Source organism: Lichenostomus cassidix, chromosome 9 (assembly GCF_008360975.1).
Source record: "Lichenostomus cassidix isolate B80296 chromosome 9, HeHo_3.0, whole genome shotgun sequence".
Classification (NCBI taxonomy): Eukaryota; Metazoa; Chordata; class Aves; order Passeriformes; family Meliphagidae; genus Lichenostomus; species Lichenostomus cassidix.
Window position 1 is genome coordinate 4,511,589 of NC_139490.1, and position 15,086 is coordinate 4,526,674.

The window sequence follows — 15,086 nt, forward strand, 5'->3', positions numbered from 1 at the left end:
GGGATCAGACTTCCTTCTGAGCTGCTGGTTCACATTTTAAGAAATGTGGGTATCTCAGCCATGCTGCTGACCATCCCCTGCTCCTGCTTTGAGCTGGGGAAATCTTTGGTGTTTCTATGGCCATGTCACCTGGGGTGCCCAGGGGTGCTGGTGACAGCAAGGTGCAGCTCTGCAGGAGTTACATCTCATCCTGAATGACTGCCAGATTCCTCAGCCTGGAGAACAGCCCTCAAATGTGGCAAAGGCTGGGCAGGCAGAGGGTCACAGGGAATGAGGAGAAACGAGAGGGACAAAGCATGAAGCAGCATGCAAACTGATGGGAGGAATTAAGGGTTAGGAAATTCCGTGCATCCCAACTACTGTACAAAATTACAAGGAGTGTGAAGAACATTGTTGTTCCTAGGAAAAGATCAGCGTTTCTTGGCAAACTCTGTAGCGAGAACAAACCATCAGCCAGAAGGAAACCTGGAAAGTGGGAGTCAGGAGCTCCAGGGAAGTTTTAGGATGGACTTTCATCTCCTTGTCAAATACTTGACCAAAAGATGAAGGGGTGGCCACTGCTCTGTTTATCTGCAAAGCTTTTACTGTCTTCCCAACCCCACATAGCGTGTGAGCTGCTGTAACAGAATAGCAAAAAGGAAGCCGCCGAAAATAAGAAGAAAAAATATTTTGACACAGAAAATAAGCTAAAACAAGTCGAAATGATGAAAAGAGAGCCCTCCAAGAGGAGGTCCTGCGTGTAAGTGGTTTGTTGTTCCAGCAGATTCAGCTTGGGCTTCCTCTGTTTCTGTGGGTTATGTCATTGTTTAATTTGGTGTTCCTTCAAGCCCAGCCAGCTGCAGCCATCCACAGTGCTCTGCCTCTGTTATCTGCCCTGGGAGATGTGCAGAGCTTGCTCAGGATGTCAAATGGATGTGATGGAGATGGGGGGGTTGCTGTATTTTACTAAGAAAGCCCTTTTCTGCCTTCTAATGGACCAACTGTGTGTTCACAGTAGGAATTCGCTCAGATCTTCAGCCAGTGAAGTAGGAGTTGTTTTTGCTGTCTTCCAGCAGTAGCAGTGAAGGAGCAGAGAAAAACAAACCCATCGTGTCACTTACCCTCCATTTGTCCCTTGCATCCAGAGTTTTATTTCCCTTGTTGGTTTCTACTGATCTTGTTTTCTTTCTTCCATCCAGATAAAAAACACGGATCCAGACAATAATGGGGGCCAGGGAGGACTGGATACCCTTAAATTGATTTTTAAAACACTTTCTAGCCCAGGTGACTTCATTATGTACATCTGAATGCATCCACATCTGATCCATATCCATGTGATAGCAAGGGCCTTTGGTTAAAGAAGGATGAGCTGTGGATTTGCACTCCAGGTATTTTGGAGTATCCTGTCCCATGGACGAGAGGATAATGAAGAATCAAGGTGAAACTAGCAGGTCAATAGGTATGGGTTATGGCCAGGACATCTCTGAAACATGGGATTAAATTCATGCCTAAATCACAATGATGTTGAGGCAAAGCGTTTTAGTTATCCTTTGCTTTATTGTCCCAGTAAATCAGGATGACTAGAGATTTGATTGTTCTGATTTTAGATCTGAAAATGTGATTTTCTGGAGTTTGTACAGGGGTTTTCTTCTGTTTGCCTTCAGTTATTCAGGCAGTGGCATGATGGTTGTTTTTTTGGTTTTGGGTTTTTTTTTGCTGTCTATGATTTGGTCTTTAAGGGCAAATAATGAAGGATAAGCTTCTATTTAAGCTTAGCAACAGTGGGCAAGCACATAGAAATGGAAAAATTGTGATACACTCACGCTTGGCAATTTTTAAAGAATTAGAACACGTTTTAACAATTGTATCTAAAGTTGGATAACATCAATCTCTCTACCTTTGTCAGGGGAGCATAGTTGTGTTTTATCATTGGTGGTTTTTATTAGCTTTCATGTAATGAACAGAAATTTGAAATATTTAACACTTAGAAATCTCATCCAGGAATTTGTAGGCTTAATTCATAATCTTCCTTGTTGTTTTATAGGTTCAGCATGGTGATTAACTGTTTTGAATAAACCTTTTTTTTTCACAAATGTTTTATTCTGCAGGGCTCCCTGTTTTGCCCAGCATGGAAATGGTGCTAGCAGAAGTTGTGTCAAGCACTGTGTGTTGAGTGTGACACTGGATTTGCCCTTCCAGTGTCACATCTGTCAGCCTGGCAGTTTATCCATGACCCTGCCCTGCACTGGGCTGCCTCCCTGACAGACTGCGAAGCTGCATCAAACTGGATTAGGCAGGAATTTGTCCTAGGTCTAATTTTATTCAATATTTTCATTAAGGACTTGAAGGATGGAATAAGGATTGAGGCTTATTAAATTACAGCCCATATCAGGCTCTGATAGGGTTGAGAGTGCTTGATGGGTCAGGGAAGGAGGAGAGCTCTGTAATAGCCTTCAGAGCAAAAGTTTCATCCAGGCAAGAGCCATGGACTGCACTGCAGCTAGTTATTCTCAAATCTGCTTTTTTTTCAAGGATGGGGTAGTTCTGGGACAGATAGTAGATTACAAACCCAACAAAGCAAGGGGTGATGAACTCACCTGGGGCAGATGTGCAGGGAAGAAGGAATAAGTTTGAGGTGCAGCAGGGAGAGTTAAGGAGATGATCTTCCCAGTGATGAGAGGAGTTAGCTGCTGTGGTAGTTCACCCAGCTGAGAAGTTTGGGAATTACCATGATCCTGTGGCAGGAGGTGATTTATTTAATTTTCATTTATTCTTAAAAAATGGGCTAGGGAGCTGTTTCAGAGCAATGGTTTGGGTATAGATGATCATATTTCAGTGCAGGAGGATGGACCCTGACTGTGTCACATCCCCTCTGCTCCTGCTTTCTGTGACTCAGCTGCTGCATGACATCTGCAGCTTTAGCTTTGTTCCTGTGCAAGGACTTTATTACCTTCTATTTCTGCAATTCCCTGGAAATCCCTATGTGCTCTTCTCGCTGTCTTAAGCTTTGACATGGGCAGGCAGCTCACAGAGGAGCTGGGCTGTGTTTTGAAGAGTTCATTTTCTGGGGGCTGTAGGTTGTGCTGTACGTGACTGATGAAAGATCTTTCCCAGCATTAAAGCCGGTCACAGCCCCGATAAATCTGGAACAAATTCTGAGAAAGCATGTCATGTTATGACTGGCATATCTGTGAGCATGGAGCTCTGCTTGAGAATTAGACTCAAAGTTTGCAAAGTGCTAGTGCTGATGTCATTGCCTTGGAATGAAAAGGCTGTTGAAACAGTAAATACTTTCTGTGGCCAGAAGCTAAGTCTTGAGCTGGACCTTTTCCTCTCTTCGAAGGAAAGAATGCAGAACAAACCTAAAATGTGTATTTGCAATGGGAAAATCTTAATTAGTTTAGAGCTTTTAGCTATTTCAAACCATTTACATACACAGCTGCTGTTCATGCAAACATGTAAACTATTGATGGAAACTTCAAACTTACCTTGAACTGACATTTTTTTCCCCTGCTTTTTAAAGCTGTGCTTGGTGTTTAAAAGTATGGTTGGAAAGATCTGAAAATTATATTTGTACTGTACGTGCAGAAAGGAACATAGACACACAGGCTAACAGAAGCATAGAATAAAAGGCTTTAGTTCAGCAAGACTTGACACTGAAACCCTGTTAGCACCAAACAGCTGCTGGGAAAGTGTTTAATTTTTAGGAGCATTTACTCCTGGTTGTATCTATAGAGTTTTGTTTATGGTTCAAAAGTCTTAAAAAAAAAAAAGAGGACTGAAATACAAACTTAGATGTGGTCCAGGTCTTTCAGCTGGCTTTTCTGCAATTAAAGATTAGTCTGAAATATTGGATCCAAAGAACCCACAGCCTGGGAATTAGAACCTAATGCTGTAGCTTGGGAGTGCTGTAACATCCCTCAGACAGTGAGATTAACAGGGTAACTCAGATTTTTGTGCTGTCCCTCAGAGGACCCCGGTGAGCATTCACAAGGAATTCATCCCCACCCCCAGCTTCCTCCTAGGAGGAAGAGTTTTGCCATGACAGATGTGGGGAACAGATGTTGAGAGGAAAAGTTATAATGGGACAATGACCTGAAGTGTTAGTTGGGCTCTTCCTTGCCCTGAGTGAGCTTCTGTTCCCGATGGCAACAGGGGAAAGCAGCTCATGCTCCTGTCCCTGCAAGCCCCAGGGTTTGGGGGGTTTGACATGCAGATTTTCTGTCTTCCTGTCACATACTCAGGTCTCAGTCAGCTGAGGGAGAGGAAGGGACAAAGACTGAAATGCAAATCAACTGTCTGTTATTCAGGGACAATTAGTCCTAGGTAGGTGAATCATGCTCAGCCACCCACCACCTTGCCTGAGCACATCCAGGTAGTTTTTTGAACCTGAATCTGCTGGTTTACATCAAGACTTGTCCATTTCTTGCTGCTGTTCTCTTCCCCACTTTTCCACTGCTGCATCTGAGGTGTCCAGGGGATGCTCATGCTCCTTGTCCCCAAATGCTCCAGTGAGCTGACCTAGAATATAGTCCTCAGTGACTGCTGAGTAGCAGCAGAGAGCCAGGAGAAAAGAGCTTCAGCAGCTCTGTGTTGTGACATAGAGCCTAGCAGATGGCTTCTTTTCTTCTTTATCATCTTCTGCTTCAGAAGGTTTTCTGCTCCTGTTGGCTCGGAAGGAAGATGTTGATCTTGATGCTTGAGAGAGATTGGCAGGTCAGAGCAACTTCCCCACTGAGGGAGGGATTTGGGACAAGTCTTGTTTCCCTTAGCTTAGTCTAGCTCAGGAGACTGTGAATAATTATATTTATTACAGGAGGGAAGTCAGCCATCCATAGAAGCCTGAGATTTTTTAAATGGCTCTTAAAATGAGAAACTAAGTATTTGAAATGCTGTAAATATTGTAATACTTGATAACCACTCCTGAGGTCCCCTTTCAACCTGAGCTGTTGTCTGACACTATTGCAGACATCAGTTGTGGGTGCTTATTGCTTTCTTTAATTTAATATTTGCATTATTTTCACAGGGCATTGTACATGTATCCCATTCCTCCTCTCCCCAAAGTCTTTGAAGACTTCTCTTCTTCCAGCTCCAGCTTATCTGTATGAACTCATGGTGACATAAATGTCCATATTGACCACAGAAATGTCCACATGTCTGTAATAACCCAAGGTTTCTCTATCTAGTCACTGTACAAAGAAATCACCTTTCATGGGAGAGGAAAATGAGATTTCTTTGGGCTTCAGGGTTTGTTTTCCTCTCCTGCTCAGTGCAGCAGAGCATCCTTTCTAGAAAGCAGAGAGGGGAAGGAAAATTCAGTCCACATGTTTGGGATTTAAGGTTGAGAATGATTCACGCTCGGCTTCTGGGGGTTGTAATTAGGGGTGACATAATAACCATAAACTTTCGATAAAATAGTAGCAGCTTTTTTGTTACACTCTGAGCTGCAGAAGCTGCTTCTGATTAGCATCCCTTTGAGATAAGCCTGCAGGATCTCCAGTTTGCAGATCTGGCTCCAGGCTTTTGTGGCACAGTTCAAGTTCTGTACTGATGCTGAAAGGAACCCTGAATTCTGAAATGCCCCAAATTTTGACATTCTCACTTGGATCAGCATCTCAGCCTTTTCCTTAGCTATTTGAGTCCATCTGTGTAGTTTTGAAGTCAGTATTATCTTATTCTGGCTCGATCCTGCCAGTTTATGCTCTTTATAATATGCTCTGAGGGTTATCTGCTATGGAAAGAAAAAACAATCTTGCTATCCTCCACTTCTCCTGAAAAATTACTACTCCTTTCTTTTCCAAGTGGCTGAGACTAAAAGGAACCCAGGAATGTGTGCAGCAGGAGATCTGTCATTCCCACTCCACACCAAGGTGCATTCTTGTAGGAGAGATGGGCATTTACACTGGAATTCTGCCACCAGCATTCAGCCAATTCTATTTTTTGGCAGTCGAGCACATGGAATTTTTAAAAAGAAGATCTACTTTTTTAAAGCAGGTCACAGACAAAAATAAAGACACATTCTTGGGCTACGAGAAGTAGGTCAGGTTTTGGGGGAATCATTAGTGAAAGCTGTTGATCTGATCCCACCTGTTTATTAATGTTTTTTGCTTCCTGTGCCAAGTACGTCTGGCTCATTTTGCTTTAGGTGAGATATATTCTTCTGCTTTGGTGAACAAACTTTTTGCATTAACATTTTAAAAAAGAAAAATATTAAAAAAAAAAAAAGAAAAAAACCCAGGAAAATATGTTCCTAGTTTTCCATTAGAGAATAGTGTAGTGGAAAGTGAGGCCTCTCTGTGCTGTCGTCCAAAAGGAATAAAGCTGCTTTGTGTCACCTCATTACTCTAAGCTGATGTTTTACCTCAAGATTGTTTTGGGGGGGAGGATGGGGGAAAGGCTGATCCCACTGCTCAGAGGATGGCCTCTGCAGCACCACAACTGTCCCTCTGCTTTAGGGGGAGAATTCACAGCCTGTAGGTGACTCTGTGCAGCCCCTGCCAGAGCTGCTCTCCCAGGCACAAGGCAAGGGCAGCGAGGATGGATTGCTGCTGCTCAGCCTTTGCAATTTGCCTGGCATCATTTTTTTGCTTCCACAGTTGGAAGGTGGCTGTGCCAGAGCTGTGGGCATTGCCCAGTTGAGGACAGGGGGATGCAGGGAGGGTGCTGGGGCTCAAAGTGGTTCCTCTGTGGCTCCTCTGGGCTTTCCCTGCGTGGGACAAGGACATTGTCCTCTGCAGAGCCCTGGGTGGACAGCCCAGGCTGCAGCTGCTGCATTCAGGGTGGGTTTGTTTGACCAACAGGGGTAGGTTGAGCAGGAACACAACCTCCTGGGCTTCTTCCACAGCCAGGCTCTGCAAACAGGGTGGTTTTGCTCTCTGAATGCAAATCACAATTAATAGCAATGTTTGTGGAGGACACCTGATTAGATCATAACAACACCTCTACAGATAGTAGAATACTTTTCTGAATATCTGTTACTGGAAGTTTAATTCCCTTTTTAAAATTTTTTGTAATATTAATCCATATAACTGCATGCCTTAAATTCACAAGAGCAAAACAACTGATGCTCACATGGCAGGTAATGTCTGTCTCTCTCCCTCCCCTATTTTTATTGATGTAACTAAAATTTTTGTTTAATTTTGCTAATTTATTTCTCTTCCTCTTTCCACATTCTCTATTTTACAGAATTTGATTCAGAAACAAAAAGGGTTCAAGACATTCTTTCTGGAATGGAGAAACCACAGGTATGTGATCCCAAATTGCCACACAAAGGTACAATAGCAAATGTGGCAAGTAGATTGTGTCACAGCATACTGGTGACTTCACAGAGCACTTCTGATCATTTTCCTTAGTAGATTGTTGCCACTGTATACATCTAACTCATTTTCCTGGGATATAAACCTGAAGGATCTTGGTGCTCATGGGTGTTTGAGGGCTCTGCCCACTCCAGGAATTGCAGCAGTTGTCTTTTTCCAGAGGACAATTCCCAGTATTCATACTGTGATGGGCAACTCAGTGCACTGGGGTAACTTAAATAGCTCTTACTCCCTCTCCCCTGGGTTTAATTTTATTTGTCATGAGCACTTTATGTCTTTAATCATGATTAAATTAAGCTAATGCTATTATTCAATGGCAAATTACTATAGTCTGTGTTTGTCTGAGCCATTAAAACCAATGCATTATAATGGAGTTGAATCACTCTGTAAATAACCCTAATGCAGAGTGTGACTGCAGTCAGGTGAGGTTATTAATAAATCTGGTCTTAAGCCCTTTGAATATCATGTTTTTCTCGTTTGGTGTTTCAAATGAAACCCAGAAGAGTTCTGTGGGTCTGAATCAATGGTCCAAGCCAGCCCTGGAAGAAGCAGTCATGGGGCAGAGGAGACAGAAATCCCAAATCACAGCCCATCTCCTTTGCTCTCTCAGGGCTCAGGCCTTTCTCTGTCCAGCTGGGCAGAGATAGGGAACAAATAAATAAAAAATAATGGTAGAAAGCTCATCTGAAGACTGGGTTCAACTGGTAAAGGTGATACAAAGATATTCTGCACTCACAGACTTGGCTGCAGGATTGACAGAAACAAAAAAAAAACCCAAGAAAAATAGACAAAAATAATTTTCCTTTAACCATATCAAAAACAGGTATTTTATAAAAAAATCTAAACCATGACAAGCACTGGTTCAATAATAATGACATTTACTGAGGTGATGTTGGGGATTATCTATTATTTTCTCTCTGTAACTTTGACATTTGTGAGTAATTAAACTCACAGGACTCTCACAAATCATTAATTGCTATGAATGATTATATGTGTGTGTAGTCAGTATTACATCTGACAGACATATATCATATTATGCATAAATAGTCATCCTGGTCATGTGTCTTGGCAAATCTTACTCACATACAAGTGAGAAATACAACAATGTATAGAAAAACAACAGTGAAAAAAGAAATTATGCAAAACAAAAGAGCACAGAGTGGTGAGTCAGTGGCAAGTGGGGGATGCTGTGTGTGCAGCACATGGATTTGATTTATCCAAGTGGGCAGCTCCCTCCATCCATGGGGGGAACCCATGTGAAGGGATGAAGCCATCCAAAGGGATTAGCCTTGTGAGCAACTCCTGCAGAACAGCTATCACTGGGAGATGTCTGCATTGTACAGGTGCCTCTCTGAGTACAAAATACACACACTTTAAAATTATTACTTCCTAAAAAGTCTGTTTTCAATAATAGGTATTGTTACCTGTTGGAGAGAGATGTGCAGCCAAGCTGTAAATTTAATCAGAGCTTTGTCCCTTTAACAGCCAACATTTAAAAGACACCTTCTGCTTTTATTCCTCCACGGTTTTGTGTAAACCAAAAATATGTTTTTAATTCACGTTATCACAGACAAAGTAAGCATTCTCTGAAACAAATACCTCGGTGAGGGGATGGAAACTTGACTCTGGGTTTCCAAAGTGGCTGAATCTGAAGTGTGGCTGCTGAGGGGCTCGGGGGGGACATCACCCCCTGTGGGGAATCACCACAGCTCTGTCAAACCCCAGCTCAAACATCAGCCTGGCTTTCCAAAAGGCATTCTGCTCCCGCTGACTCGCTCTGCAGCGAAACTGATATTTAATCACGGGGGTTTTTGCCTAAAATTGCAGGATTAGAGCCATAATTTAAAAGCAGAAGCTCGACCCAGTAATAAGCGTGAATTCATTTGACCCCCAAGTCTTTCAAACCTTGCCCTCGAGGGAGTAAATGAATGTTGCTTGCAGTGTAGTTCTCACACACACAATGAGCCCCTGAACCACACGATGCCTGTGAATGCTAACCCGGAATTTGAAAGATAATGAAAGTTGTACAGAAACATTTTTCATTACCTGAAAGACGGGAAGGACTGATACTCATCAGTCTTGTAACCTTATTGAAGTGGTGCAGGAGCTGGAGTCTTTCCCAGGGGCTTTTATGGAATAATTATTTACACCACTGAGTTTTGATAGAGCAGAAAGGAGGCATTTACTGTGTAAACTGAGAAGTTTTCAGAAACTAATTAACTGTGCTTTTCACCAGACGTACAGAACTCCTTGTGGGAGAATCTTTTGTTAGGTCTCAGCTAAAAGGCCAAGCCAGCCCTCTTCAAAGTGAGCACAGTGATTTTGGGGACAGATGAGACAGGCTGGGGGAACTCAGAAGCAGCACAAAGGTTTACCTGCCCAGCCTGGGAAAAGGTGCTCTGGCTGCTGATGTTTTCGTCACATGGAATTAGGGCACCATTAATGAGCAATAAGCTGGTTTTTATTGATGTATTTGATTTATTTGAAGTATTTCTGTCTGCAAGTTCAGAAGGGCCATTAAGCCACTATCGTGGTGGTAGCTGGGCTGTTCCTTACAGCCTGGAGAGGGCTGGTGCAGGTCTGTACCTCTGGGAAGGTGTTTGTCTCAGCTAGAAAAGTTGGAGGTAAAGATACTGAACTTGTTGTTCTCAACACATCATAACTGCATTTATTTAACTTACCCTTTTTCACAGCAAAGCTAATGCTTCCTGCTCCAGGTAGGAGTTCCTTGGTAAACTAAGTGGTGGCTTTGGCCATGGAAGGAGATGTTGGCAGGTAGCTGTGATATGGTATCAGCCTGTTGGTCAGGGAGCAGCAGATAGGTTTATCTCCAGCCACACAAATAAATCCATTCCCAGCTGACATGCACAGCCCAGGGAGGGAACAGATTTGCCTTTTCTGACTTATCTTGCAGACAGTGACCCCTCACTTGCTTTCCTACCCTTGCTGTGTGTGCTCAGTGCAGCTCAGACTGGTATTTAACAATTTCTGGTGTTTATTTTTAAACCTGCAGCAGCAGTTGCTGTGTACCTACGAGCTCCAGCAGCCACTCCAGCTGCTCCTTCCCTCCCTCTGAAATTAATGGTGTAGCTGGAGCAGCTTAGCAACTGCCTTTGGACTGTTACCCTCTGTCTGCTGACTTCAGAATAATAGTCTGACAGTTTCTAGCAGTCAGCCCACGAGATACTTTCTCTCATTTGAAGAAACCTAAGACCTAACTTTTTACAGATTGCTGGAGTTCATGGAGGGCCAGAGCTTTGCTGTATGTGGAATATATACGTGTGTCCTTGGGAGTAGTCATAGAGAAAAACATTTCAATAGAACATTGGCAGGATATCATGCCTCCAGCTCCAAGTCTGTCTGAATTTATGAAAAACAATTATGCAAGCATATTTCCATAATAAAAGAAACTGCATGTTGATGGGCTGAGCTGGCATAGTAGTAATGTCTTGTTAAAAAAAAATCTCTAAAATCTATTTGGATCTTATTATTCAGCTTTCTGATCAAAATATTAATTAAAATGCAGCTTTTTAGCTCTAAGTATCTTTGCCACAATTTCATTTACATACTTGTGTGTATGTGTGTATATACATATATGTGTGTATCTCAAAAAAATTAACTTATTTGTCTTATTTGAATCATTCAAGTTCCTTATGAGGTATCTGATCCAGTATCAGGGTTAACAGGTCCAAGATTTTAAAATAAACATTGATTTCATAGCATCAGAAAAATACGATAAGAAAACGCCATGAAAGCAAGAAATGCCATGAAAAATCATGAAAGAATTTGCATGTCCATGTTTTTTTACAAAGAAAGCTTCATATTACTGAAAGCTTCTTTCCTTAAAGCTTATTTTTCACATCAGGTTGAACAAAGTTTTTCTTTTTTTGGCAAGACTTAAGTGTGCTGCTATAAATTAAAATCTCTAACTTTTGAGATCATGGTGTTTATGACGAGACATTTCATGGTGTCACCTACTTGTCAGGCTGTTAAAAATGGATTTATGACTTGCTCAGAAAGAATCTGCTTGATATATGGGTATCAGACACAACCATTGCAGTGCTCATCAGCTGGAAGCAATGTGTTTCCACGTGAAAAGTTAAATATTCTCCGTTATATAAAGATATCCAGAAGCTGGATTTGTAAACAAGCAGTCCCTGAAAGCTGCTTGCTAATATTTCATTCCCAAATAATTTGTGGGTGAGGGGTTTCACTTGTCTCAACAAAAGTTAGGAAATGTGCAGCTGAGCACCTGCAGCATTCATGTCACACCGTCTGAAATAACAACATCTTGCTCTTTGTGTTGCAAAAATCTGTCCAAATTATAGATGCAATGAAATTTGTTGCATAGGAAAAATAAAGACTATAAAACCTCAGTCTTTGGTTCCTCCATATGGAGGCTAACTAAAAAATATTCTTCATATATTCACTACAACTAAGAAGAAAAAAACATCATTATTTTCATGATGAAAGTTTTGGTGGCAGAGCATTTGAGGCTCTGGAAGCTTTGAGGCTTCCCTGGGATATTTCAGCAGGCTTGTAGGAAAATGTGCTGCCTTTCCCAGATAACCAGTGCAGCTATTGCTTTTTATTTATTTTTCTTTTGAGACAATGGCAGGGGGGATTTTTATTCCTCTTTCTTGGCCTGATAACAGCAGGCTGTTCTCTAGGAAGCTGCTGCTGTGTGCAGCTGATGTGGCAGTGGCTCTTCTGCTGAACAAAGTGATGCTAGTTCTGTGAGCTGGGTGAACCTGGCTCTCCAGAAGAACACAGTGCCCCTGGTGGGGTGACAAAATTGTTTTGGTGCAGGGGTTTTAGGTGTTTTTTCTGTGTTTTAATAAAAGAGATTCCTCCACCCCTCTGCCACACTCAGGGGTGACTGCAGATCACACACAGTCCTGCTCTCAAGACAAAAAGTGATTGATTTGCAATGTAGTTTTTAATTGACAAGTTGGACTTCTGTTATGGTTTGCCCTTGTGGTTTTGAGACAGCATAACTTTTCAGGTTGAATTGGCTTTTTCTACTTATTTGCAGTTGAATTATTGTGGTTTCAAGTGGCAAGAAGGAGCAGGATGGCTTAAAAAGCCCTTGGAGTTTCATTAGAAAAGCTCCCCAACAAAAATTTTAGGAGAATAATTGGGTATAAAACAACCTACAGGATGAAGTCTTTGTTCCACTTAGTTCCAGTTCCCTTCTGGGAATGGCCACAGCAGCAGGTACCTCCAGAGGCATCCTTTGCTGGATGCTCAGACAGTGGTGAGCCATTTAATTTCACTGCAGGGGAACCTCTCCCTGTATTCCTCATCTCTTAGAGATCACTTTATGCCCTAAATGTGTATTTTTGTTTGTGTTGTTGATCATTTCTGAGCTTTCACTTTTCAACTCTAGCTCTGCAGTTTCCATTTCACAAGAAATCTACTGTGAAGGTGCAAGCAAAAAGCAAATACTTAATGAACAGTGTTTTTTCCTCAGATTAACTGCTGTTTCTTTCCTAGGTTACAAATATTCAAGCAAGAACAGTTTTGCTCTCCTGGTCACCTCCCACTGGCCTTCTCAATGCAGATAGACACAACAATGGTTTGCCTTACACCTGTACCTACGACGTTGCCTTATCAGACAAAGGGAGGGATGGAAAATACAAGATCATTTACAGGTAAAACCATCGTTTTTACACTTTTTTTTTTCATTAGGAGTAAATTCTCTGAGCTTTTCAGGGCGTATTCTGGCGTGCCCATCAGTCACAGAAGAAAGGCACATTGAGCACCCTGTTCCCTCATCAGAGGGGCTTGCAGGGAGCTAGTTGGGTGCCTTGGTCCCAAAGTCCCTAATTGCCACCCCATCCCACCTCCCTGGCACATGGCAGATCCCATTGCCAGCGAAAAGGTTACATTTTCTTTTATGCTAAATGTCAAAACCTTTTGTGTGCACCATGCCAGGCAGCAGAGCTGCTTTCCTAATGGGCTAATTTTGTGTGGACTTGCAGAATTTAGAACAGTAAAGCTTGTTATTTCAGCTAACGAGCAAAATTGGAGGGCTTTGCTGCTTTGTAGTGTCTTAGATGAGCAGAGGAGGGAGTTCAGCAGTCAGTAGGTTACAGAGGCTCCTCAGAAAAACCCGAATACTTGGCTCTCAGCAGTCTTCAGTAAAAATTCTGAGGGATTTCTCTGTGTCTCCTTGCAGTGATCCTCTGAGCTCATTCTGTGATCAAGTACATATGGTGTTATGCCTTTCTTTTTCCCCGCTAATGACGTCTAGGAAAGAGAATTTGGAGATGTGACCTTGGCTATTGTGAAATAGCTAATCCTTCCCAAATCTCATTAAATAAAGTCCAGGTGATAGAGCATTTAAGGAATTACCTCTTGAGACCAAGCCATCTCCCTTCTTAAGATGTCCTGTGAATTAGGGTATTCCTCTTGGTATGCTGGAGGCAAGTCTTGGATAATACAAAAAGGGTGTATTAACCAGGAAAAGGCTGCCTGATTTTACTTTTTTTTTTTTTCCTGGCATTTACACCACCTGTTTGTCAGCCAACGTGAGCATCTCTGTAGTTAAATATGTGCTGCCGAGCTTTTAAAAGGACACTTTGTAGTACTTCTTGTGCTTGCTGGTGTGATGGCTGCACATTTTCTCCTGGTTATGAAATGCTGTGCATCTGTTTTAAAGCTGCTGGTGGTGATGTGTCTCCTGCTGCTGGCCAGAGAGCAGCCTTCAGCTTGATGTGCTATGTTCCATCAGGAGCAGCAGTAATTGTTATTACCATAGGCAAAAGAGAGTCTGCAATATGTTGAATACATTGTCTTTGCTAGGAGGTGCACTCATTTCAGAGGGGAAGAACTGGATTTGCAGAGCATTGGATTATGTGAAATAAAAAAATAGAAGGCTTTCTGGTGGATTTCTGGCAACCCAGCAGGCATGTGCTTTCTGGTGGATTTTGTTCTATTGATTTTGAGACATCTCCCTGTATTTGTCCAGCTAGCTATGAAATATCCCTTTATGCTAAATTGAGAGCTTTCTTGTTTCCCATATTTTAATAAAATCATGAATAAGCTGAGCTCTTACATGAGATGGCTATTACTTATTAAGCACTGACCCGTACCTTAATCTTCACAGAATTGGCAACACATGACTGAGCCCAGTGTTCATTTACCAGCAAACAAGCCAGAAGGAAAAAGAATAGCCCTAACTACGTTGGCTGCTTTTGAAATTAATAGATTGTATGCTGGTTTTTTTCTTCAAATGTCTAAAACACTTTGCTTGAAGTTTTCTTGGTATTGAAAGAGAGCTGGGTGCAGCTGTTTGGGTGTTAATTAAATGCCTCCTTGCCGTGGGCCTCACAGGGAGTTTGGTTCTGGAGGAGAAAGCAATAAGTGAAACAGTTGTGCAAGAAACTCTGCTTCTTCCTCTGAAGTTCAGTGGGTCACTTTGTGTAAAGTATTTTGAATTGGGAATATGTAGAAAGTACAACAATAATGTTTGGGTTTTGCTCTTTTAGGCTCTTGGAGGGTTGAAAAGCACAATGGGCTTTATACAAATATCAGCAAAATATAAGATAGCATTGAAATAAACCCGTATATTTAGTTTACTGAATAAATTGGTGTGATAAATTCTTTTCTTCTGTGCATATGGAGCTTTATGGAGTTTACAAGAAATGTGAAGTGTGTTGACAAAGTGTTGGTATATAGTTTGCTACTGCTCTTCTTTGGAGGAATTATTTTTCTCCTTTCAAATTATATCACTAGAAAATCACTGCCTGTGCTAAGTGAGATACTGCTTTTCATAATTTATTAATT

The 15,086-nt window shown here is 41.9% G+C and overlaps 1 protein-coding gene across 2 annotated transcripts in view; it reads left to right on the forward strand.

Annotated features, from left to right (window-relative positions):
• FNDC3B (fibronectin type III domain containing 3B) overlaps positions 1-15,086 on the forward strand; it is a 180,951-nt gene that overhangs the window by 109,155 nt on the left and 56,710 nt on the right. For both annotated transcript variants that reach the window (XM_085069045.1, XM_085069046.1), the window contains exons 7-8: positions 7,165-7,223; positions 12,792-12,949. In XM_085069045.1, coding sequence (XP_084925171.1) covers positions 7,165-7,223; positions 12,792-12,949 — 217 coding nt within the window. The remainder of the gene's footprint in view (positions 1-7,164; positions 7,224-12,791; positions 12,950-15,086) is intronic.